This window comes from Myripristis murdjan, chromosome 2, assembly GCF_902150065.1.
Source record: "Myripristis murdjan chromosome 2, fMyrMur1.1, whole genome shotgun sequence".
In the NCBI taxonomy this organism is placed as follows: Eukaryota; Metazoa; Chordata; class Actinopteri; order Holocentriformes; family Holocentridae; genus Myripristis; species Myripristis murdjan.
In genome coordinates, this window is record NC_043981.1 from 3,252,889 (window position 1) to 3,279,373 (window position 26,485).

General features: G+C 40.8%; 2 protein-coding genes across 5 annotated transcripts in view; one reads left to right on the plus strand and one right to left on the minus strand.

The window, feature by feature from the left end:
* The first annotated feature begins 4,271 nt into the window (after positions 1-4,271).
* rtraf (RNA transcription, translation and transport factor) lies at positions 4,272-11,065 on the plus strand. Its single transcript, XM_030074877.1, has 8 exons — positions 4,272-4,439; positions 5,816-5,940; positions 6,601-6,700; positions 8,003-8,083; positions 8,327-8,415; positions 9,504-9,572; positions 9,919-9,967; positions 10,582-11,065. Exons 1-8 carry the CDS (start codon positions 4,379-4,381, stop codon positions 10,734-10,736), a joined length of 729 nt encoding a protein of 242 aa, XP_029930737.1. The 5' UTR covers positions 4,272-4,378; the 3' UTR covers positions 10,737-11,065.
* A 2,197-nt stretch (positions 11,066-13,262) lies between these two features.
* Positions 13,263-26,485, minus strand: part of nid2a (nidogen 2a (osteonidogen)) — a 57,223-nt gene continuing 44,000 nt past the window's right edge. For all 4 annotated transcript variants that reach the window (XM_030075108.1, XM_030075100.1, XM_030075091.1 and 1 more), the window contains 7 exons: positions 26,030-26,199; positions 25,526-25,655; positions 24,815-24,986; positions 19,560-19,717; positions 18,621-18,744; positions 18,364-18,476; positions 13,263-14,229 (listed from right to left, as the gene is read on the minus strand). In XM_030075108.1, coding sequence (XP_029930968.1) covers positions 14,219-14,229; positions 18,364-18,476; positions 18,621-18,744; positions 19,560-19,717; positions 24,815-24,986; positions 25,526-25,655; positions 26,030-26,199 — 878 coding nt within the window. In that variant the 3' untranslated portion in view covers positions 13,263-14,218. The remainder of the gene's footprint in view (positions 14,230-18,363; positions 18,477-18,620; positions 18,745-19,559; positions 19,718-24,814; positions 24,987-25,525; positions 25,656-26,029; positions 26,200-26,485) is intronic.

The window sequence follows — 26,485 nt, forward strand, 5'->3', positions numbered from 1 at the left end:
ATTAAAATAATAATTATTTTTGAAGCAAAGCCTTCTATCTACGAGAGTTGTGCCAACAAAGCTGTTTACGGCGCAACGCTTTATGAAAGAATCTTTTGAGAACAAGAAGCATACGCAAGTGGAAACAAGTGCAATTCTAGCCAATAAACAGAGAGAGAGCCTTACCTGGGAACAAATTCGGTTCCAGGTGTCTAAGCACAAGATCAGTTTTGCAACTCTTTCAAAGAATAATGCCCAAAGAGAAGTTCACAAGAAAGGGCTAAAGACTTTATGTTGAACTTTGTCTCTAAAAGATAGTTGAAGTATATTTATGGAGGAAATTGCAATCAAAATTAGACTTAAAAAAAAAAAAGTTATATGAAGTGACTGTTTGTTGATTTTTCTGTCCTAACTATGGTGAGGTGGAGCTTTTGACTACTCTGAGAGCATTACTCCATGGATGTGTCTTGCATCAAAAATCCCCCCCCCATGGAAAATAGACATTGTGTATCAGACTGATGGGATCTTCACAGCACTCCAAGAGGCAGGGAAAGAGATACCCACGTGTTCAAAATGGAGCCCCACCCCTAATATGCCCCCCACTGTCAAATGACTGTCTATGAAGAGAAGTGCCTTGCGTCAGAACCTTTTGTTGAGAACATGTTGATGTAAATGTTCATTTACCTCAGATGTTAACAAAACTGTTACTGAATAAATTTTTTGTACCATATGTTTTCTATTGTTCCTTTCTTCTGCAAGTTATAGACCCTACTCTGCGGGACGTCCCGGAAATGTCTCGAGCAATGATAAATTGAGCGATTCAAACTTTATGTCAGCTGTTTGAACATGCATTTCCATTTGCAGAAACCCACTTATGTCACTAATCCATCCTGATAGCAAATCAGAAGTGGAAAAACAAGAAGACCAATGTGGGTTGAAACACAGCCATGCTCACAGTGTGTAAGAATTTTAAAAAGAAATCACAAAAGCATGATAAGAAAACTCTATGCGGTGTGCTTATCCCTATGATTCCATAACTTTCAGACACCCTGTACTCTGCCACGGATAATTGCTGAAGATGTGTTGGTGTTCTGAGAAGGAAAAAATTTAAGTAGTTTGACGGGAATTTTTCACTCCACGCCAGCAACAAAAATACCAGCATGTGGCACAGTTTTTTAGGTTTCATTAAGGGAATACCTGTAAATCATTAGCACTCACGAATAAAGAAAAACACAAATTTTCACACTAAAAATTTCAAACTGTTGTGTTTTCCGGGTAGTGAGATTGGGACTAGTGGCTAGAGGGATTGTCCAGTAACCGGACAGTCCCGTGTTTGTTCCTGGGTTAGCCGTGTGTGCAGAAGTCTCTTTGAATAAAACACTGAAAATCACACATAGAAATCCTAGAGTATAATCCTTTTTGATGTTTGGGCCAAAGGCAGATTTCTCAACACTTCTGCAAATACAGCATTAGGCACAAAAGAAGGTTGGCTCTGGCATTATACACTGCTATGAATGTTGACAACATAATTAAAGATATTGTAAAGTAACTTAAAGGTGCTACATATAACATTTTAAACATCAGTATATTCATATATTGTTTGTTTACCTTGGTATGATTGGCATAACCAGATGAGATTATGGTCAAAATGATTACCCTCCATCTCCTGCCAGTGGTATTGTTATTGCTACTGTTCCTCAAAATTAAGGCTACATAAAACCCTATGCCTTCCTGCTGGAAACACCACCTCCTCTTTTTTCCAGAGTTTTCACTTTGTCTTTGCTGAGGAGGGTGAGCATGGTGGGTGTGATTTGCTCGGGAAGAACAACACCCATTTCCTGTTTTGTACCATAAAGCAATCCAGCCGTTTTCCCACCAAATCTGACCTGGTAACACACAAAGTGAAAGACATGGACTCTGAGAAATCTTTGCGCCAGTGGCCTTGTTTGCTGATGGCAGTTATACTGTTCTTTCAAAATGTTTGTGGTAATGATTAATGATGGTGTTAAAATGCTACATGTAATAGCATTTTTAAAAGATTTCTAAGTGATCCACTGATCTTGTTTGCATTAATGACAGAATGGTCATGCTTGTCAAATAAAATCAAAGTGGTGAGATTAAAACATGATAAAATAATCCCACTAACACATTTTTATGGCGTAGTGATGCCTAGGGAATAAACCCTTTCAAACCTGAACAAATTCACATAATTTCTTAAAAAAAAAAAAAAAAAACATGAGGAAAAAGGTGATGAGCAAATAAATGAAAATGACTGGTATATTAGTAAGAGAATACCAAAAAAAATGACCAAAATAAATGACTGGAAAAAAAAGAAAAAATAATTACCTGAAAACTTAATTACCAGAAATGACCAGAAAATTAGTGAAAATATCACCTGTAATTTAGGAAAAAGTATTTTAAAGAATTACAAGAAAACTATATTTGTAATCATTAAAACATGATCCAGTGATGTTGGATTGATGTCAGATTGCTTGTGGTTAAAGGTGTGACAGGCGTCTGAATGCAGCTGGAAGAGCCTCAAGGACCCCTGGTGGTCCCAGGACCCCACTTTGAAAGTCACTCTCTGACTGTCAGCCAATCAGATCAGCATCTTATATTTTTGCTTGTGCCACATAACGGGCAGGTGCTGTTGGTTCACACACTGAGGAGCTGGTTGGCTCTCTGACTCTCTCCTTCCTTCATCACCGATTTCTTTCCTCTTCCCTCAAGTGGCTCTGTGTGTGAGTGCACGGTCAGGGCACTGTCTGTCCTGTAAGTATATGTGGTGTGTGTGTGTGTGTGTGTGTGTGTGTGTGTCTCTAGGTGCACATGCACGTGTGTTCCTATGTGGGTGTGTGTGTGTGTGTGTCCTCAGGGCCTCGCCCATGAAGCTATGCTGAGGCCAGCACTTCCTTTATGCCGGCTCAAAGTCCCAGGGATTCAGCCTGAACAAAAAGCCTCTCCAGGGAGTGAAAAGGCCCTGTGTGCCCACTAATGCCCCCCCACTACCCACCAGCCACCGCCACCCCGCCACCAGCACCACCCCTCCCTCCCTGGACCCCTGCTGCAGCCTGCTGTGTGCTCATATGTTTCAACGTGAGCAGGGCAAGTTTGGAAAATATATTGTACACGGTCCTGATGGCTGATACCACAAAGTGAAAACACATCTGGCTTCACAGCTGCAGGGTTGTCCACTTCTCTGCTTTCAATAATACATTACAAACATACTGCTAGAAATAGTACAATTTATTTATTTATTTATTTACCACCTAAGAGTCCTATGCAAAAGTTTGTGCAGATATGCTACTTTTCTAAGCATTTTTTTCAAAACAAATGTCTGATGCACATATTTTTATTTTTCTTATTCCTTTTTCTATTTCTCACAGTTTCACATCTGCTTATAAAATATTCTTCTCTTGAAAATCTGAGCAACTGCAACTGACCCAATTTCCCCTCGGGGATCAAGAAAGTATTTCTGATTTGGATTTGGACTCTGTAACCCTGAGTCCAGCCATTGCCCCCAGAACCATTACTGTAATGCAAACATTGAAGATGATGTACATACATACACACACCCATATAGTTCTTTTAAAATTGCTACTTTGCTGGAAAAGTGCAGATTGTCTTCAAAAATATATATATTAAAAAGAGTAATAACCCTTATAAATCAAAATGACCAGTTTTAATTTTTTGTCTTTTAAAAAAAAAAAAAAAAAAAAAAAAAAAAAAAAAAAACTCCCATTTATTTATTTATGTTTTATTTTAGGATTAGGTTATGATTTTTTTTAATTGTCTTCTTCTTCTTCTTCTTCTTCTTTTTTTTTTTTTTTTTTTAGACAAAACTCTATTCTTCCCAGCTAAAAATAAATGAATAAATAAATAAATTGCATATCCATGTTAAAGCTTGTCAGACCTGTGGGTTTCAGGGGGTTAAACTGAACTAAGTAATTAATTTTATTTGAAGTGGGATTAGGATGTGGCAGAATAGTTTAGTTATTTGGGATGGGAAGAGAAAGCGCTGTGAAAATGAGAGGAGTCCCTCTAGTGTTACAAACTGAGAATGCATGCTCCAATCCATCCAATCTCATGTAATCCAGGCTGTAATCTCACAATGTATAATGTTACGGGAACAGATAATCAGCAAAGACAAGATAACAAAGGGAAACAAAGAATCCTCAGCATTTATGCCTCATTTCACAGACACCACTGAAATTTTCTTTTTTCTTTTATGTGATGTCCTGTCAGCTCACATTTTTATTTTGATAGGTACAACCGGAAGTTGTGGTTGCCGATTTGCGCATGCGTATTGCTGCACGTAGAGAGTAAGCAGAGGGAAAGCCAGGTTAGATATTTGCTAAGACAGTTTAGCCAGTCTTTGGCGTATTAAATACATATTAACATGTTTCGGAGGAAACTGACAGCTCTAGATTATCACAATCCCAACGGATTTGATTGCACAGGTAAGAAACTTGTTGTCGGGGAGTTTTTGAATGAGGCAGCAGCGGCTAGCCGGCTAACGTCATACACGCTCACACTATGTACGTGCAGCTGTCTTGAGACGACGTCACACCAAACTGCACTGAAACAAATTGTGTTTCAGCATAACTTGAATTTCTGGCAAAGTCCGTACACATTAGAACATAAGTGCGAACCTTTTACAAAGTGTCATGACTCCCTCTGTAATTCGGCTCACACCTAATACACCGGGCAGGACTCGTTACAGAAAATTTCAGCGGTGACCATCTGTTTGCCTCTTTTTTCAACTAACTACAAGCATGCCGTGGAGGGCGGTGGCGATTTAAAAGATAATATTTTACTGAAAAGAGAAGTACTTGGTCGACTATTTGTATGCCGAATTAACCCGAAAACCACAGTGACTCGTAAAGGACCGCGTTACATGTCCTACCAGCTTTGTAAAGTTACAGATAACCAATGATTTATAATGCTGTCACATTTTTTATGTGGTTTGGTAGACCGGTCTGTCCTACGAGATATCGCAGCGCTTCGCTGCCATCTCATACAGCCAATCACAGCCTATATTCAGTGTCACCTAACTTTTCACTCTACTGCTATTTATGTGGGTTTTAAAGACCTAATGTCATACACAGGACTATATATAGGACTATAAAGAAAGCCCAGTATGTGCTGGAGCTGTTACTTGTTACTTTTTCAGCTTGCCTCTCTGTCCTGTAAATTAAAAGTGATTTTACAGTTGTCAGTGTATTCATGGTTCTACTGAAAGAATTACAACACATGTAAAAGTTTCTATGTTCCCATCTATAAATGTTAAACCTGATTCGATACCTGATTCCGACATCATCACACATGAATCAAATGTGGCTCATGGAATCCACAAGAGTCTCAGCTTTCCAGTCAGAGCCAATTGATGCAACTCCAAGGCTGTTTAGGCCCCAGTCTGCACAAACACACCATTTTACAACAGGCCACGAGAACACATGTGGACTGCAGGCTTTGTGGCCCAAACTGCATGGGATCAGCATAAGGTGGGCATGTCTGCAAAGGGGAGAGCCGTGGCTGCCCAGAGAACCCATTTTCATTCAGAGAGCTGGAGGTCAGAGGTCAAGGGACCCTGCTGGAAATGGTCATGCCAGTTTTTCCCTCTACAAACTTTAGCTGAACTTTGGAGCGATAGCATGACATGGTACCAGCGGATTCCTTAGGCCGTCTAGTTTCATATGATACCAGTATTTTTTTTACTCTTACTCTACTCAGTAATAAAAAAAAATATATATATATAAAAAATACTGTGAAGTGAATCGATCTTTTTTCCCACCCCTAATAAATGTGTATTAATCTGGGTGTCCTGTCTGCTCAGATGAGACACAGTTCAGGAACTGCATCGTGTGGCTTGAAGACCAGAAGATTCGACATTATAAAATAGAAGACAGAGGCAACCTCCGAAACATCCCGAGCTCAGACTGGCCTATAGCCTACCAGAAGGTGAGACCAGCACACTTCTCCCGATTCTCCCGACTTCACAACAGGTATTTTTGACATGAAATAGCAGGTAAACACAGTGACAGTGTTAAAGGATCTGTTCTTTTTAAGTGTCTTTCCAGTGAGTCAGCATGAACAACAGCAGCACCCTGGCTCTCTCAAACCAAAATGTAACAGAATCTGAACTAATATCATTACTAACACCTGTGTTTACCTGCTGTTTCATTACAAAAAGGTCTGAGAAAGTTCTGTAGTGCAGCCAGTGTACATCATGCTCCTTGAAATCAATATGTAGGACATTCAACTTAGATGTCCAAAGATATGTAAATCAGATGAACTGGAGATACTAAATATATGAATGTGTGTGTGGGTGTTTGTCTGCCCCGCGGTGGATTGGCAACCCATCCAAGCTGTTTCATCACGTTCCGCCCCGTGAGCGCTGGGACAGGCTCCAGCACCCCGCAACTCGAATTAGGAAAAGCATCATGGAAAATGAATAAAAGTTGTGAAACCCTCAGCACCCCCTGCATGTTCTTGTCAGTTCAGTCGAAGGGGTCCTCGATTTCAGTCGACTGCAGTCTGTTTTGCATAGTGTGGCTGTAATGTCAGTGTAGTGGAAGTGTTAGGCAGTAGTGTTTGAGCCTGTCTTGTTCCTGTGTGCAGTACCTGCAGGATGTCAACTGTCCGTTCAGCGTCCAGGAGAGAAAAGAGGCTGTGGACTGGTTACTGGGACTGGCTGTGCGATACGAGTACGGAGACAACGGTAAGAGGACAGCGCTCGTCTCAGTGCTTTATTTGGGACATGCCTGTGTGTGTATATATGCTTTTCTTCTGCATGTATTCTGTACTAGACTCTATCTTTAACTATTTCAATATACATCATGTAATTATCATGTCACATTTTAAGACTACTTTTTACTTCTGTATGAAATCTGAATAGAGAATGCTTATAATTACCATTATGCTAATGTCTTTTAGCTACCAAAACAACACAGTGCATGTCTGCTCCGCTCCTGTATGGAGTTGTAATTATGAGCATGGCCAGGAGATGTAGACATTGTAAAAAGAACCACGTGTGGTGGAGCTGCCAGCTCACCCGTCTGCATTCCCTCCCGTGATTTTATTCCACAAGTCTATTTTCTTTGGAGTTTTATTTGGCACCCTCAAAAACAAACAGTACCCATCCAGTGAAAATACATGCTTTCCCCTCTTTCCAGTGGAGAAGCATGGAACTGTCCCACATCACTGCCCGCTTACAGCAGAATACCAGAGCTGCCAGTTTGGCTGTGGTGCCACTTAGGGATGGGAAGATATAGGATTTTATTGTGGATCGTGATAAAAATACTCATAGAAAGCTGGTGAATTTCCATTATCGGGATACTCATAAATCAGAATAATAATGAATATTCTCACATGAGTGATTCAAAAAGCAGTGTAGCTCACTAACGTACAGTCCTATATTACTTTCCTGATTTATATATGCATACAAATATATTTCTCAACAAAATGAAAGGTAAAGTGATTCCAGTGATTTTCAGTGTTGTTTTAAAAGTTTTTATTGATTAGTTAAATCATCAGTTCATTAATTAGTTTATTTGTTCAATCAGACAAAATGATCCAGCATACAGTATCTCCTTCATGTAATTGCAGTTAGAACAACCTGAAGTGTTCAGCTCAATTGTGAAAAGAAATTATGGGACAGATCAAAGTGGCTTCTTTGCCACTTTACTTCTTCAGCAGCACAATCTACCAGTTCAGTGCAGTTCTTTAAATGTCCAACTTTTTCTTTTCTGCTGTGTGAGTGAAGTGAGGAAAATGTCAAGATTAATTTTTTTTTTTTTTTTTTTTGCATCAGGGAATTGATAGTTGTGGTAAAAACATTCTCAATCTTCAGCTCAGTCATTCCCCTAGCCCCTGATGTGAATCCTCACACAGCCACAAGATCATCTCTATGATTCCTAAGTAACAGTGAGTGAGTCCCTGCCTCAGTTACATGCTGTGTTCATAGCCTCTTGTTGTATTTTGTGTGGTTTTTTTTTGTTTTTTTTTTTGTGTGTCTCTTTAGTGGAGAAGTACAAGAACTGTCAGCCGCTGTCGGCCTCCAACAACAGCAGCAAGCCAGTGGACCCTCTCATCAACCTCGACAGTAAGAGGCAGCAGCACCGCTCTGTTTCTGTCCCTCTGCCTTACATAGACAGAGCTTCCCTGTGAAGTGTTGTCTATGAGTCACTGTTTGAATAGTATGTGTTTGAGTGTGACATCGCCCAACTTAAATACAACACTTTAGATTGTGACTCGCTTCTCTTCCTCCCTCCTTTACCTCTCTTGCCTTGCTTTTTCAACTCAACATTTCTTTGTGTATTTGAGTGTGTATATCTGTGTGTTTCAGGTAATTCACCAGATTTCAAGGCAGGAGTGATGGCTCTGGCCAACATCCTCAAGATTCAACGACACGATGACTATTTAGTGATGCTCAAGGTGAGCGTGCATGTATGAGCCAATTGCTTGAGCTCATTTCTACAAACATTTCCGACATCCTCAGCACAGCACACTGTAGCTCACCTGCAAAAGGCTGTAAAATCACCCAAAACATTTAACTCGTGTTTCATAATCAAATTATTGAGTGAATGAGTGTGTCATTACCGCCTAAATGAAAAGTTCCTTTGGCTCTGTATGAAGCTGAAGTGGTCAGATAGTATCTAAGGATCATTGAGCTGGATCACTTTTCCAGCTGGTATTAATATGCATGTCCAGTGTCCTCACTGAGATGTGACGGCTCTCCGGTTCCACTGCACAGCACATGTCTCATCCTGGTGATCCTGTGTCCTGCATGATAGGAAGGGTTCCACCTACACACTTGCTGGATGTGGATCGGAGACGCATGTGTGTTTACATTTCTGTTTAATGTGCTCACAGTGACGACTGCTGGAGGCCACGTTTAAACCTGGTTATATGTGCAAACGCTTTTCGGTTGCTGTTAAGTCGCCCGAAATGCATTACAAATACACGTTTTTTTTTTGTTCAAACCCACAACAATTCATTTTAAATTCTTTAAATTCTGAGGTTTCCTGAGATCCCAAACATGTGCTGCTCCATTCCAGGAAAATGTCCATAACATGATGCGCAAGACAGGCAGATCCTTTCTATTTTTCTATTTGATGTGATGCTGCAGCCATAAAACAATGGCATCTTGGCTTTGAATATTTCACTCAATGGGATGGAGCTTCAGCAGAGACACAATATGGGTGTGACATTTTTGTACAATATGGGAAAGAATGTTTTTCTGACATTGAAGCCGCTTTATGGTAAATTTAAAGGAAAATCAGAGCTCATGGGATTAACAGCAGATGTAAAGCGAGGCTGTGTGTTCTGATGGAGTACTCGTCATTTTTGTGGTAGTTCTTTGCTCAGTATTGTCTGTTTCCTCTATTCACTTACAGTTTTTTACTGTTAAACCTTAGTTTTACAGCTCAGACATTTGATAGTTGATGCACCCTTTTAGAAAAGGTTGAAACATTAGAGAAAGAGGTTTATTAATACATCGCTGATTGCTGTCTCTTCGTTAGGCCATAAGAATTCTGATCCAGGAGCGACTTTCTCCAGAGGCCATCTCTAAAGCCAGCCAAGCCAAAGAGGTAAACACAGCCACTTTTCAGTACACTGTTTTCCTTTCTCTCATTGCACAATGCTTTTGTCCTGCACCTGGGCGATACGGACAAAATCAAAGTCATTTCGGTAGACAAGGATAGACTTTTAAAATTCCCAAATGATGAAGATTATGATTGTTAATTCTATATTTGTACGTGAATAACACACTGCATGTATCTGGTGAAATTTCCTGTATTTTTCCATATTGCAATATGTCTGTATCGCAGAAAAAAAGAGATGGCAGTGTCAGTGTTTTTCCATTATCATGCACCTCTAGTTGGAATCTAGTCCATGAGCGGGACTATATTTATCTCCCTCTCCTCTCCTCCTCAGGGTCTTCCAGTCGCTTTAGACAAACATCTTTTGGGTTTCGATACTGGAGGTGAGTGCATTTACCTTCTAGAGCCCAGCCTGGGCTATGAACAGACAAGTTCCAGTGAATAAAACCAGTGAAAAGAAATGAAGTTCTTGATGTATTACAATGAATAACGGCCCTATGGAAGCATGATGCAGCCATGTGACAATTTGTGCATTTTTTTCTAAATGAATGAGATAATTTTCACAGAATTCCTAGATAATAATCTCATTAATTCAGAATGCATTACGCTGCAATGGAAGAGCATTAGGTCTCCACACGCACACAAAGTTGTAATTTCAGAATTATGAGAAAAATCAGAGTGGTGAGAATGAAGTTAGAATTCTGAAATTGCCAAAACTGTGACTTAAAAGTCAGAATTCTTTGGGGGAAAAACGACGATTCTGAGATTAAACTCAGATTAAGCTTTAATCTCAGAATTCTGAGAAAAAAAGTCACAATTGTAAGAATAAAGTGAGATTTCTGAGATTGTCATAATTGTGACATTAAGGTCAGAATTCTGAGGGAAGAATGAGAATTCTGAAATCAGCCTCAGAATTTTGACTTTAATGTCACAGTTATGACAATTTTAGAATTTATTCTCAGAATTCTGAATTCTGTTTCTCCTGCTCTCTCCTCAGACGCGACTCTGAACGAGGCGGCTCAGATCTTGCGGCTGCTGCACATCGAGGAGCTGCGGGAGCTGCAGACCAGGATCAACGAGGCCATCGTGGCCGTCCAGGCCGTCGTGGCCGACCCCAAGACAGACCACAGGCTGGGCAAGGTGGGCAGATGAGAGCGCCACGCCAGAGGAGCTCAGGAGAGGAGAAAGGACTGTGCTGTCTGAGATTTCATTTGATTTGGAGAAGAAAAGCCTTGTTTTTCCTCTTGGTTTGATGAAGAAAGAAAAAAAAGTCTTGTTTTCCGTTGTTGCATGTGTGTTCAAATAGGGAAACACATCAGAGCAAGCCCCATTTTGACCACAGGCTAGTCCAGTTCACACAGAGGCCAACCTTACTGTAAGATCTGCAGATTAGACCTGGACATTTTACTGTAGTATTGTGAAGATACTGAAATCAGTTTCATTTCATATAAAATGTGAAATCATTTCTTTTTCTCAACGTTTGGGTTGACTCGTCTCTTGGCTTCTTATTTTGGAGGTGTGTGCATGTCATTTGTTCGCTTTAACAAGGTCACAAGTTCCTCTTCACCTACATGTCTCGTCTCCCTCAACTAAAAACACATGGACAAGCTCCTGCAGTTGTTGAGTAATTTCTTTAGACTTCTTGGGATATTTGCTCCTCTGTTTGTGTGGCATTAATTTGGGGGGAGTTTTTTCAGTTTTTGTGGAACGAGCAAGAGATCTGATTGAAGGTGGTGGTGCTTTCTGGGGAAACACAACCGTGCATGGCTCCAGTGCTTCTTATGTGGAGGATATGGGCTTCTACGCTTCCTGGAATACCTCAAAATGTACAACTGAAATGTCCTGTAAATATTTGTGAAATCCTGGAAAATTCTGAAGTTGGCCTGAAGTCACATATTCAGCTGTGTTCCTCAGCTCATGTTGCACATTTTTAGCCACTGATGCCCTGTTTCAGCGTCCATTCATACCCTTAAGTGTGCCGCAGTGTCATGTATGGAAGGACAGACAGGTCAGAAACACACCAGGGCTCATACACGCCATGAATCCAGTCAATAAAAAGAAGGCTTTAGTTGGTTTTAGTTGAAATGTCTTGAATCAGTCTTACAAAAGTCCTAAAAATGTCAAGACATTGGAAGTAGGATTTTATGAAGGTTTTTTTCTGGTGTTGCAATTTAAAATCTATAACTGGTAACATATTTTTTTAAAAAAAAATAATTTACCAAATGCCTATCACATGTCACATAGATCAGGATGGAGGAACCAACAACCGATATTTTGCTGTTTGTCTGTCGCTGCACCCTGGATGACTTTGGGAAGTTGCGAATTCAGTGAAAATTGGCTTTTTAACCAAGATTTCACGGCGTGGCTGAGACCGGTACAAGGAAGCCAGTGTATATGAAGCACAGTGTATTTTCAACATGTCGTTTTTCAAACTCAGCATCATCAGTCTGATGGTTTTGATGGGAATAAAGACATCTGAATCCCACAGGCAGAGTGAGAAACACAAAACTGCCAAGTCAGCCCACCAGCAGCCTCCAGGGACTTCCATCTCTGTTCTACCACAGTAACTGATTATTTTTGTCTTCAGTTTTGATTATCGTAAATTTGGTCTTAAACTTTATTCCAAGTGTCATTCAATAGTCTTAAAGTCTTAAATCTAATGTGTCTTAAGCTGTAGGAACCCTGACACATGAAACTGACACTTTGACATGGTGTTTGCACTCCGTCAACACATTTGTGCATTGTTAACATGTTCATGCTTTTAAACACACGACGCACAAACAACATCGATGGTCCTGTGTGATTTGGAGATGTTGAGCTTTTTGGCCACTCAGTCCATTTAGCATCACTCTGAGATGAGCTGTGAGTGGGCACCCTGTTTGTTTGGCTGATTTCATATGGCCTGACACTGAAGTCTGTAATGCGGACATGATCTTCCACGTCAGCTTTGGATAGACAATAGAAAGAAACACTTGCACAAGAGACCTAAAGCAGTAAGAAATACTAAACCAGCAGGCACTTCTGAACACCACAAAATCATCCCTGTCATGTTATGAAGTGATCCAAACAAGAGAGGCTGCTGGTCAGGGCCTCTGCAGCTTTAGGCAAGTCAGATTTCAAACTTATAAGACTTTTTTAATGACACTCAGAATAAAATTTAACCGAAAAACTGAAAAATGGCTGCTGATATTGGCGATGAGAACAATTAGAAGGAAATGACGTGAAAATTGGCAAGAAGTAGCAAGTTACATGAAAATTACTAGATAATTAGTTAAAAAAAATACTAATGAAATGACATGACAATGCACAAAAAAATGCCAAGAACAAATAAATACATGCAAGAAAAATAAGCGTAATTATTAAAATCATAGATTTCGTGTGCTGCATTCAGGTGCCTCTTAAATGCATAAGTTCAAATTAAAGAATAAGCTTAAATTACAATGTTTTCTCTGCTTAAACCTGCTTTTGCTAAACAGATTACAACTAATTGCAGATTAAATGAATCCCTCTTGGCGCCCACCGGCCTTAAAGGATCATCATAGTTTGGACCCACAACAGAGACACACACACACACAAAAGTCAAGTCCTGAATCACATTTTATTGTTATAAATATCACATCTTATAAAAAGATACAAAAGATTTTTTTAAAAAAAGTAGTAGTAATAAAAGTATTTGGCAAAAAAAAAAAAAAAAAAAGAATTTAGTGTCATTTGATCATGAGTGAAATGTGGATTAGTAGTGCAGAGGAATGATGGCTGTGATCTGGCTGAGAAACAGATGACATCCAATCAGACTGCAGCATATCTGACTACCAACACTGATCCCTAACCTGTCACAGTTACAGTTCTCTACTGGATGTGCTGTTGATTTTGCACAAAAACACAACAGATTATTGTGTAATCCAACCAATTCTGATTGCATATTTAATCAGGTCATGGTAATTCAAGTCCTGGCAAACTCAATCTGGCTGGCAACTTTATCACCTGTGTTGAGTTCTACATAAAAAAAAATCACTCCGCCTGCTAAATAATGAAATAAACTGGCAGAATACTGAATTCAAGAGCCACAGAAAAATTGATCATCGGTTGCAGAACTCTTTGGCTTGGTCACGTTCATCTCTTTAAGCTCCTCACGTCGTTGTTCTTTGGCTTGAACAGAACAGAAAGCTTGTTTAAAAAAAAAAAAAAAAAGAATTCCATTTCTTCGTTTTTCAGCTTTAATCGGTAGAAAATCGTACAAAAAAAAAAAAAAAAAGAAAAAACGGAGCTCACGTACAAAAATACAGTAGAAACAAAACACAAAACCAAACGAACAAACAAAACAAAACTAAAAATGAGGTATAAAACAAATTTACAGAACATTAATTTTGGGGTTATAGGTTTAAGGCGGTGTAAAGGTGGGTGGGGGGGAGGTCGGTGTTGGGACGGGCGGGGAGGTCGGAGCGTCGGAGGGGGTTGTAAATCTGCTCTGACGGTGTAGCCGTGGCAACGGGGAAGCCACCTCGCTCCCTTCTGAGTGTCCTTTCTTCTGAGGCGGCCTGAGGAGGGCGCTCGGGAGGGTCGGCCTCGCCCTCTCCTCAGGAGTCGCCCCAAAAATAATAGCACCAAAGGACTCTGCGGCCGCCGGTCAGTCATTAGTGGCTCCCTGGAAGACAAAGCGACACCGACACTTTAGAATGCACATAGCTGGGAGCGGCTTTGTAACGCTGCTGCAAGTCATTTGTATTCACATGCATCTAAACCCTCCTATTATGTTTGGGGTCAATTTGACCCCAGCCAGTGTTTAACGTCTCTAAATAAATGATTAACATCATTTTTGTTTGCTTCATATTTAATGAGTGTTGCTAATGTAATGGGTACTACCGGGTAAACATGAAATTGACATGATGATATGTTTTCAATGTCCTGTACACACTTTGTACCGCATTGGTTATAAATAACAAAAATCGTTACTTAGAAATAATATAAAGCCATTAAAACACCAAAAATTAATATTTCTTTCCAATTTTAGATCAATCAGTGAGGTTTTATGGTAATTTGAATATTTTTCCATTGTCGCCTAATAGGAATACTGGATGTATAAGTGGGGGTGGGGGGAGTTATGTTTTATTCAAAGGGCTATTTAGGTTGTCAACAAAGAAACATAAAGTACCTGACACATAAACTTTGGTAACAATTTTAGTTATAATAATTTAGTGGAGGTTTAAACTGCAGGGGTCAAATTGACCCCAAACATAAAAGATGTTCAAAAATGTGAACATAACAGGAGGGTTAAATCTGAATGCAAACCACTGGAAAGCTTGGGGGGAAGAAAAAATGCCCTGATACAATGTGCTCTATGTGAAACAGATGGAGCCTGAGTGAATGATAGAAATGCATTCGTTTGTGGCAAAAAGGCGACTTGTTACATGTGGGAGGGAGAAAAGCATGTCAAAGTGAAGCGTGCCCCCCCCCCCCCCCCGCAGTGAGAGTGTTAGAGCCCAGGCACAGATCAGGCCTCAGTGTGCTGAGAGTGTGTGTCTGCTCTATCAGCCGCATCTGCACACTGTGGAGGAACAGGAACAAGATAACAGCTGGACTCGGCCAGAAGGAGTTTGAGGACCTCGGGCCAGCCGAGCCAGTATCTCCTTCTCAATCTCCTCTTGACCCTTGGATGGAAAGCAGGCTGCTCGTGTTGAAACCACGAGCGTTTAACCCTTTGAAACCAGAGCAAACTGGTTTTATTTCTTTCAAAAACATGGGGGAACACTGCAAAAAGTCCAAATCTTACCAAGATTATTTGTCTTATTTCAAGTCAAAAATGTCTTATTACTAGTCAAAATATCTCATTACACTCAAAATAAGACATGATCACCTCAGAAGTAACTTGTTTTTAGACGATTGTCTCTTGTTTCAAGTGAATATTTGCTTGTTTCATTGGCAAAATTTGTTTCTTGTTTCTAGCTAAATTTCACTTATTTCAAGTGAATTTTCACTTTTTCCACTGGCAAATTTTGCCAATGAAACAAGCAAATTTTAAATTGTCTAAAAACAATTTACTTCTGAGGTGATCATGTCTTTTAAGTGTAATGAGATATTTTGACTTGAAATAAGACAAATAATCTTGGTAAGATTTTGCGTTTTTGCAGTGAAAAGGCCACCTGAATATTTTCTCCATTTTTTAAAAAGAAATGTGTTTGGTAATGTTCTGTTTATTTCTGTGTAACTTTCGTTAGTCCCTTTGTTCACCACCTTTGTCCCCATGTTTTTGAAAGAAATCAGAATTTGACTTTCAGAGGGTTAAAGGGACATTCTGCCCAAAAGACGAGGGTTGATTTAAGTGAGGACTCTGTAGACGTGTCCATCTACTATCTGCTTGATCTGCTCACATGCTCACGTCTTCACATTCACATTCACGCAGTGCACCTTTAACTTTCTTCTCAACACGTAGAAAGCGGTGGAAATCAGATTGTGTGTTCCTGTGGGCAGGCAGCTGGAAGTGAAGAGCTAAAGATGTGCTTTTCTCTTCCTGAGTGTAAATGTTGGGCGACAGGATGAAAGGATGAGGAGTGCAGCCTAATGACAGAACAAACACACCCGACATCCTGAGCAAAGTCCTGCACTTAACAACTGCTGCTGACGAACAGTTGTCATTGTAAAGTGTATGTGTGTGTGTGTGTGTGTGTGTGTGTGTGTATCTTGACGATGACCGCTTTTAAGCTCCTTAAAACAGCAACCTAACCCTTAACAAGTGTGTTTTAGAGCTGTCATCATGCTCGGAATTACACCACACATTGACATCTTTGAAGCGAGTGGGTATTATTAAGCAGGCAAACGCCTTTAGAGAGTGTCTCACACACACACACACACACACACACACATACACAGACACACAAATCTTGTGGCGGTCCATCCAAACTCTTTCATCATGACATTCAAACAAGGACCGATTTTACACTTTACTGTACTGTAGGGTGTGTGTGTGTGTGTGTGTGTGTGTGTGTGTGTGTGCAGTTTTGACAATGACAGCTTCCAAGGTGCTAGTTTTGGGATTATCCTGTGTTTAGCGGGCTACTTTGTACATTTAACACACGGCTTTGGAAAGACTCACAGCCATCTGCAGACATCAGCACATCAAACATGACAAGCACACACACACACACACACACACACACACACTCCAAATAGAAGGAGAGGGTAGTAGACACCTGTGTAATCACAGTTCTTTGCTCTCATGTGCACACACACACACACACACGTACAGAGGTTCCAGGTAGAGGGTTGTTCACAGCTGCATAATCACTGTCCTTTTGTCTATCTTATGGATATATGTTCACACACACACACACACACACACACACACACACACACAGGGGACAGGTGTGATGACTGGTCTTCAGATACAAGCTGATGACACACTGCTGCTTCTTCTCCGCACAACAAAGGTTGCATTCGTAGCCCCGAAAAAAAAAAAAAATCTGTTTTTTTAACGTGTGGTGGTGCAGAGTTGAAGCTCTCATGGTCGTCGGACACTGACTGCTGCTTTATGTCAGCCATGCACACACACACACACACACACACACACACACACACACACACACACACACACACACTGCCTGAATTATCTTTGTGTATCAATATCAGGTGAATTAGATGCTGCTGTATTGTAAACGATTTCTTTTAAAGGCAGAGACTACGCAGATTCAAATAAACCCCGGAATGATGACTGTTCTCAACAAAATTGAACTAAGAAATGCCTCAGGAAGTCAGGAGAAGTCTTTCATTCCATCGTAGCCCCAAACATAAGCACAAATCACTCTCTTGTTCATATTTTATGTATATTTGATATCAAAATATTAGGTTCAATCCAAACTAGAATTTTACTTAAAACAAGAAACAGACTCTGCCAATTTGAGTTTTTTTTTTTTTTTTTTTTTTTTGTTATTAGAGGTGAGTGACATGTTGGAACTAGTGGAGTGATCTGATTGGAGCAGCCAGTAGAGTGTGTATCTCCACCAACACTATGCACCACCCGTCCCGTCCCGCCAATCAGAGTGAAAAGTGAATCAAGTGTTCCCTGCCTCACGACCAGCCTATAATATTTCCTGTCTTCCCCATGTGACATGAATGCAACACTCTCCTCCATCACGGCCCTGTGCGTGTGTGTGTGTGTGTGTGTGTGTGTGCGGCTGACTGTGTGTTTTCTGCCCTGCTGGGACTGCAGCCTGCAGGGTGAAGGTGACATCTGGTGGGACTTGACGGATGTGATGACATCACCCCCGCACAAAGCAGTGAGGTCACTGTCTGCAACACCTTGAAGCCAGTGTGTGTGTATGTGTGTGTGTGAGTGTGTCAGAGACTGTGTGTGTACGGATGACTTGGAAAAGGTGGTTTGGTCGCGATTATAGAGAGCAAAAATGACAAGTCTGAGGGAAATTTGTATGTGAGTGTGTGTGTGTGTGTGTGCATGTACGTATCTAAGACTTACGCACTTACACACTTATAGATAGATTTCCTAACTCACACACACAAACACACACAGATGTACATACAGAGAATGTCTACTACTTCCCCTAATCTTAACTATAATCTTAACCAATAAGCCAGAATTTGCCTTTTTTGTGACTGTAAACAGGAAAATGTCCTCAAATACACACACACACACACACACACACACACACACACACACACACACACACACACACACACACTCAGCACACACACTCAGACAAACACAGTTTATTCCCACATTTATTTTGTGACGCCTGAAATTCTGTCCGCCGCCGTCACAGTATCTCACCTGATAGACAGTGGGTGGTTGCTATGGCGATGCCGTACAGGTGAGAGCGCTGGTCCGGCAGGTATTCATCCGTGAACTGACTGCTGTCTTTGCTCACGGCGATCACACCATCCCTGCAAGACGTTAGAGAGAGAGAGAGACTCAGGACGGCTGGTACAGGAGCGCTATATAGACCAAATTAATCGATTTATTGGTTAATGATCAATAATGACAGATATCAAGATGTGAAAATAGACAGATAGAAGAGAGATGGCGACCTTCTCCAGTCAGTGTAATAGAAGTGGTTCCTGTAGTAGACCATGCTGAACGGGTAGTTGAGGTTGGGGTGGATCACTCTTCGACTCGTATTATCAGGGAATACACACTCTAAACGCTTGGTGCCTGAGAGAGAGAGAGAGAGAGAGAGAGAGAGAGAGAGAGAGAGAGAGAGAGAGGTGGAGGAAAAAAGTTAGCATTAACATCATCAGGACTATCATCATCATCTTCCTCATCCTCAACAAGGAGGGTATGGTAGCTTATAAATCTCTTGTTTCAAAACAGACTAAAAAACTAAAAATTGTGCACAGCAATTAAATGCTGTATTTCTAGTCATAGTAGTTATATATGTATGTATGTATCTATATATATCTATCTATCTTGAGGTAAAAAAGGAAAAAGTGGGGGAAAATAATCTTTTTCCTTGTGTCATGTCCAGTGCATTCAGAAAGTATTCAGACCCCCTTCACTTTTTTCATTTTTGTTATGTTGCAGCCTGATGCTACAATCGTTTAAATTCATTTTTTTCTCTCATTAATCTACACTCAGTACCCCATAATGACAAAGTGAAAACAGGATTGTAGAATTTTTTGCGCATTTATTAAAAAGGAAAAACTGAAAAAAACCCTCAGATATTAGGATATTGGCCATCTGCTGCATAAAACTGGCACAGCTAAAAAATGGGAATGTAGATTATATCATGTATGAAGTAAACTGACAGAAAAAAATTTAAAGACATTTTCTCTATAATTTTAGTTTATTGAAGTTAGTTTTGTGAACTTGCCCTACAGGTAGTTGTTTTTTTTTTTTTTTTTTTTTTTTTTTTGTCACGCCTCGTTTTAAGTGACGAATGTTTTTTTTTTTTCATTTCACATTCAGTTTTCATTATTTTGTCCGTTTTTTTTATTAACCAGCGCTAATAACCTTGATGATGAGTTTACCTGCGTCAGCCCAGCAGACCTGTCCCGTGGAAGAGTCATACGTCAGAGCGTTGGGCAGGCCGATCCCATCAGACACCACCACCCTGCGGTTCTGACCGTCCACCGTCGAGCTCTCGATCTTCGGAGCCTCGCGGTTCCAGTCTGTCCAGTAGAGCGTCCTGCAGACAGAGCGGGACGGGGGGGGAGAGGACAGAGGACAGAGGACAGACACATGCTTCATTATGGAATCAGGATGCAGCCAGTCGCACAGTGGTAAATAGAAATGGGTAGGCGGTCTTCAAAAACAAACATCAACCTGTAGCCATCCAAATCCTTTTCAATAGGAAAAAAAATAATTTCAGGAGTTGTATGAGAAATTGCAGCTGCCGTATAAATATTTATGGCAGTGGGGCAGCCAGTAATGTCATGCTGAATAAAACGTGGGTAAACTATTGCTGCCTTCAAGTGCTCCTTGTAGGATAGGATTTCCACGATGGGAAGTCATAAATACGCGTTGTCAAGCGCTCAAGTGCTTTTGGCTGGAAATGCATAACAATATGGAGCTAATAAAAGAAAACGTCTTCTGGCTGTTGCATGAAGGCAGTCTGTGAAGTCTAAACATGGCTTTTGCGTGATCATTTTTCAATGTTTGCAACAACTTGAAATGCCTATTGAATGTGTAGATCGGACGTGATCAAATGAAAAATTAAACAACCTGATTGCTTCCACATGCAAGACAGGATGTGCAGATGGGTGTCATTTTTTTGTGGGGAATAAAGTGTATAGGAGATTCAGATGCAGAGAGAGAATTTATGAATGTTTGAGTGCGGCCTTGTTTGTGTTTTTTGGGCTGCCGAGCTGCTTACACCACCCAAACAAGCACACACACACACACCAACTCAGATACATCTGTGAGCTTTGACCTTTTCACATGGCTTTTTATTCAACAATTGACACCTTGGTTACCCCTGCAACCAAAGAGTTTTAGCCTTTGCCTTTAAAGGAATAGTCCACGCATTTTGAAAAAATGTGATATTATTTCACTCTCCCCTCCAGCTGTTCTGTAGGACAGTAGACAGTAGTATCCAGCACTCAGTAACAAGGAGAGGAAGATAGCACCATCTTCCTCTCCTTGTTACTGAGTGCTGGATACTGGCTGGATGCTCCAAATGCTAACTGTTAGCCTCCTGCCATTGAAGTGGACTTCCCCCCAGCTAACATTGGTAAAAACAACCACCTTAACCCACTCAAAGAGGGTTTAACATCACTTTACAAGTGTCACTCTGCACTAACTAAAATGCACCTATGACCACTGAGTGACTGACTTACTTAAATTACTGTTTAAAACTGTATTTTCCTGTTATCAACATCCTTTTTTTTTTTTTTTTAACAAAAATTCTGCTACACATCATTAAACTCAAACTTTGTTTATTTAACAATATGAGTGGATTAAGGCGGTTATTTTTAAGAGCATTAACTACATAACAGCTAGGGGGGGAAGAGAAGCTATTTTTTTCAAAATGGGTGCACTATCCCTTTAATAGTGGAGACCACCTGCATGAATATACAAGGCAATCCCTAGTATTGCACAAAGGATACATCAGCTCTAATTTCTGGGTGATGTTAGGAAAATAAAACTGTGGCAGCAGCAGAAACATTAACTGAAAACTGTGAAAACTCACGAAAAAGTAAATGTACAAGTTGTGAAGGTTAATAGGAAAGGTTAAATGGTGAGGTAAGTGATATGTGGACTGTGATGTGAGCTGTATCTGTATATTTTTATGCTTCTTGAATATTCCTGTAAAAATAATTTTCCAACTCGACTTTCCTTCAAATGCAGTATTTTTTCCTCAATAGCTTGATTGACTTGTTTTGGTGCTGAGGGCTGGGATCTGGCTAATACAAGGAGACAAGAGAAAAAGTGTCTACACACACACACACACACACACACACACACACAGGCACTAATACATATAAGAGCACAGAGGACCAGCTGTCTCCGATTGATGAGGTCGCGACCACCTGTCTCGTGCTGATGAGGTCACGGTCAGGTTACTTAGAGCAACATGTGACCTCTGACCTCAGTTCCACCGAGTGTCCCTCTCTCTTAACATCAAAGCCGAGTGTTACGTACTGTACCAGCCCTAATTTTACAAATATTGAAAGCACTTATTTAATTTAATCTTTCTCTAGATTGGACCCTGAATCTCTCATCTGAGAAAAGCAATATTATAATGCAATATTAAATGCACAACAAACAGGAATGCTTTTTTACTACAAAAAGACATTGACACTGAATGTCACATTAGTCCTACTGTCCTTTTTAACTGTCCGTTAATTGACTTGACTTGACTGTTGATTTTTGTTATTTTTTATCCACAGTTCATAATTAATCTCAGCTTAGATGAAAACAGATGCTCTTTGGTGTTTCCCAGGGAGCAAATTCCAAGGTCTGAGTTCAAGTGAACATGGTGTTAGTCACGGCTGAGATGTTTTTTTGTTTTGTTTCTGGACTTTGGAACTCTTTTTTCTCCCGGAATCTGTCCATGGACTTGGTTTCAGGCTATGTTTACACGTACACGGGTATTTTTAAAAACGGAGACATTTCCCTTCGTTTGTGCCCTTCGTTTACACGCAAACGGCGAATTTGCCTCTGAAAACGATTCTTTCTAAAAACTCCGGCCAAAGTGGAGATTTAGGAAAACTCCTGTATATATACTCCATATTCGTTTCTCAAAATACCCGACTACATGTAAATGTAGCCTCAGTTCTGTTGCTCCCACTGTCTTCCTTGTGTGGTTTCCTTTGCCCTGCTCTGTTGCTCATCAGTGCTTTCACCTGTGTCTTGTTTGCCCCGCCCAGCTCCCCACACCTGTCCTGAGTCCTGAGTGGGGGATGATCCCTGAGACTGCCAATCAATACCTCTCGACATCAGTTTCTGTGCCTGTTGTCTGTTGTTCCTGCGTTTGGGTCCACAGCATTAACCAGCAATGTCTATGTATACCAGGCAATGTCTCATCAGCAATTTTAAATAAAACTTGTTAAAAAGCACCATTTGCAGCAGATCCTACATGTGTTACATTTCCAAAGTTCATCTTAAATTTGCTCTCCTGGATGAAAACGTGGCTTGGGGCCGTGTGTGTGTGTGTGTGTGTGTGTGTGTGTGTGGGCTGGTCAGAGCGTCACGCTGCTTTTCATCTGTAGATGACGGTGTACATATGGTCAGTCCACTGGGACATGCAGTTAATACACACCACATGAGCAATCAGCTCACACATAACATTGTAAGTGTATGTGTGTGTGTGTGTGTGTGTGTGTGCCTAGATAATCACTGTGGTTAATATATTTGTGAGCAGATGTTTCTGTGTGTGTGCTCAAGGGTGCATATTTTTCGTGTGTTTGCGCACATATGAACATTTCAGTGTATTCCTATGTGCGATGTGTGTGTGTGTGTGTGTGTGTGTGTGTGTGTGCGTGCAATATGTCTAAGCTCAGAACAGACCGCACTCTCTAACATAGGTGTACCCCTGTGAAGCAGTAATTACCTTTAGGGCTTGGCTCTTTGTCAGAACACACACACGTTCACACGTACACATATGGATACATGCACACACACACACACACACACACACACACACATGCATGCACATGTAAACATAGCCTTCAGTCAGAAAATAAACATCAAGCCAATAATGTGAAACACACGTTTGAGGTTTTATGATACGGCTTATTGCTGCTATGCTTGATCATTTGTATTAACCACAACACACACACACACACACACACACACATACACAGACAGCTGTTGATTGTGTGATTAGCTGCAATGATGAAAAGCAGATGTTATTCCTGGAGAGCTGACTGGAGACTGCCTTGTGCTTTCTTTGCATGTGTGTGTGTGTGTGTGTGTGTGTGTGTCAGCCAGGTTTACAGTAATAGTTTCAGTAAATCTAAAGCAGTTCTCTTGGCATCCTTCGGTGTAAAAAAAAAAAAAACACCAAGAATGCATTAAAAATTGGTTATATGACAGCGTTATCAAACATTCAGAGTGTAATTAAAGGGACACTCCACCCAAAAACACCACTCCCACACATTTTCCTGCGACCACCTGTCTGGTACTGATGAAGTCATGTTTAGGTCACTCTCTCCACATCCAGAGAGCAGGCTCAGCTAAGCTCTGTAATGGCATGAAAAACACAATGTGCACTGTTGACAGTGAATTAGACACAGACCCTGTTGAGTCATAGTTTGTCTGGGGCTTTACCTCTAAATGGGTTTTATGCCCTAGTTGTCTTAATGGGCGTAAAACAGAAAAATATGACCCATCCTGATATAAAATCAGCCTGGACGCTGTCAACAAAACCTGCAGCTCATTCCTCGTCGCGGGAGCCTCTCCAGGAAATATCACTTGTTCCTCTAATTTGTTTTTATCTTGGACACAACAAGCCCGCAACATTCTGACTGAACTGTTAAAGACTGTACAAGCACCATGTGCTTCAAATTGAAGAAATGTGATACGTAGGCCTATACTGTACATGTGCATGACTTGGATGATTTTTTTTTTTTCCACATAATAAAAGTGGTACACCAGGAGACATGTTTTTAATATTTCTGAAACCCTTACAAAGAGTAAACATCGAGGTTTAATTGCATTTAAGACCTCTGGGCCATGAAACAAGGTTTGTTGCAGGACTCAAGGGACACAACAGTCGAGGAAAACTGATTGTGTTCTTAAAGGACAATTGCGGTGATTTTGAATGTAGCCTTTTGTCTAAAAAAAAAAAGTATAAAATTTGCGTTTCTGGTAACTGCAATATCATTTTCCTTCTTTTTATCCAGCCATTGGTTTCCATTTCTTCCACTACGATATGAAAAGTAACTTTCAGAGACTTCAAGCTTTCTTCACACAAATAATCCATCACTGTCATAAAGTTGTCCACATTAGTTTTTGTAAAAGTAACAGCACTGTTGGGTTCTCAGTCACAGAGGAAGATTATAATGTGGGTGTTTCAACCCGCCTTATAATCAAATTTGAAAATGGAGGGATTTTGATTATTTGTTGTGAAATCTTGAGTACCCCTGCATGATTAGCAACATGGTTTGGAATGGAAAATGTGCCGAAACATTCAAAATCACTGGCATGGTCCTTGGTGGTTGGTGATTGGCAGATGATTGAAAAAGTAAATTCAGATACTGTTTCAAATCTGTTGCAAACCACTGCATATATGTCATCATGGATCAGACAGACACACAGACAGACAGACAGGTGGCTTTACCCGGTGGAGGAGACCACTATGATGGCGCGGGGGTTGACCAAGTCGGTGTCGAACAGCGTCCTCCTCCCGCTGCCATCCAGGTTGGAGCGCTCGATCTTGTCGGGGGCGGAGTCGACCCAGAACATCAGCCTGCGACTGACATCCACCGCCAAACCCTCAGGACTGGTCAGATCTACCCAGAGAGAGAGAGAGAGAGACAACACAGAGTGAGATTTGTTACAGAAAAGGAGGGCTGAGTCTTCCATTCCAGCCACGGCTCAGAGATCTGGAGAATACTCTACATTTGGAGAGACTTCATCACCACGATATCTTTTTGAAAATCTGCCAGCCCTTACTTTATACAGTTATTTAACTCTCAATGCTCTCGAAAACATGAGGTTCACTAACAAAAGACCTGCCAATAGAATAGGGATTTGACATAGTTTACTGTATGGTGGACAACCAAGATGATGAAAGATGGATGGATTGAATGTCCAGAGGGAGGGATGAGGGATGAAGAGATGGAGTGGTGGGGGTGAGGATTTGAGGAATGAAGGGATGTGGGTCAAGGGATGAAGGGATGAAAGGATGGAGGGATGAAGGGCTGACAATGGCATGGGAGTGGAGGGATGAAGGGATGGAGGAATTATTCATCTATTATGTGTTTTTTCCCAAGGACAGTAGGACTAATTCACTGTGTGTGTGTGTGTGTGTGTGTGTGTGTGTTGTCACCTGTGTTAATAAGTATCTCAGGCTCAGCCCCGGGCTCCATTGAAGCCCTGCTGATTGTCCTCGCAGACAAATCTGTCCAATACACTTGGTTCTCTTTGCAGTCATAGGCCACACCAACGACTATGGAGCCCTGCACACACACACACACACACACACACACACACACACACCACGCATGCACACACACACACATACAAACACAAGCATGAATTGTTGAGTCTATAATCTCCCGATGAAAATTTAATTTTAACTTAATCACTCCATTATGTACACAGACGAGAAGAAAATAGAACAGATGATGCTGCTTAATATGTCTTGACAGATTTTTATGTTTAAAACGGGTAAACACTCTGGTTTCCACCACAGCTGGGCTGAAAACCACGAGCTCACGCAGTGAATGTGTGAATCAAGTTAGAAAATACATTCCTGTAACGTGACCCATCTGCTCAGCTCCTTCATATTCCTTGGCATTGTATTCATGGAATTCCCCGACTGGCTACTTACATGCAAGGCCAGCAGCGTCTTGGCCCGGGACGGGTCTAGTCTGGTCCCATTGAGAGGCAGGGCTCCTATTTTCTGTCCCTGGGCGTACAGCAGTGTGATGTCAGAGGGGGGAGGGGTCACATCAGGGCGGGGCACTGGGTGTACAGTGGGCGGGGCCGCCGTGGGAAGACCTGGGACAGGATTGGATGTGGAATAAAATTTAGAACCGTGACAGACGTCATCAAAATTCACTTGATTTTTTTAAGGCAAATTTTTTGGGGGGGGAAGGTTTAGTAACTTTCTTCTAATTATTTATTTAGTTAGTTAGTTTACAATTTTGCGGTAATCCTATGATAATTTTGTTGTAATAACATTTAAAATATGTCTTAAAATAATTATAAATTGTTTCCTTTCAATTTCTTTTTTGTTTTGTTCAGTTTCCTAGTAAGGTTTTAAAAATTTCTGTCTTTCTTTCTT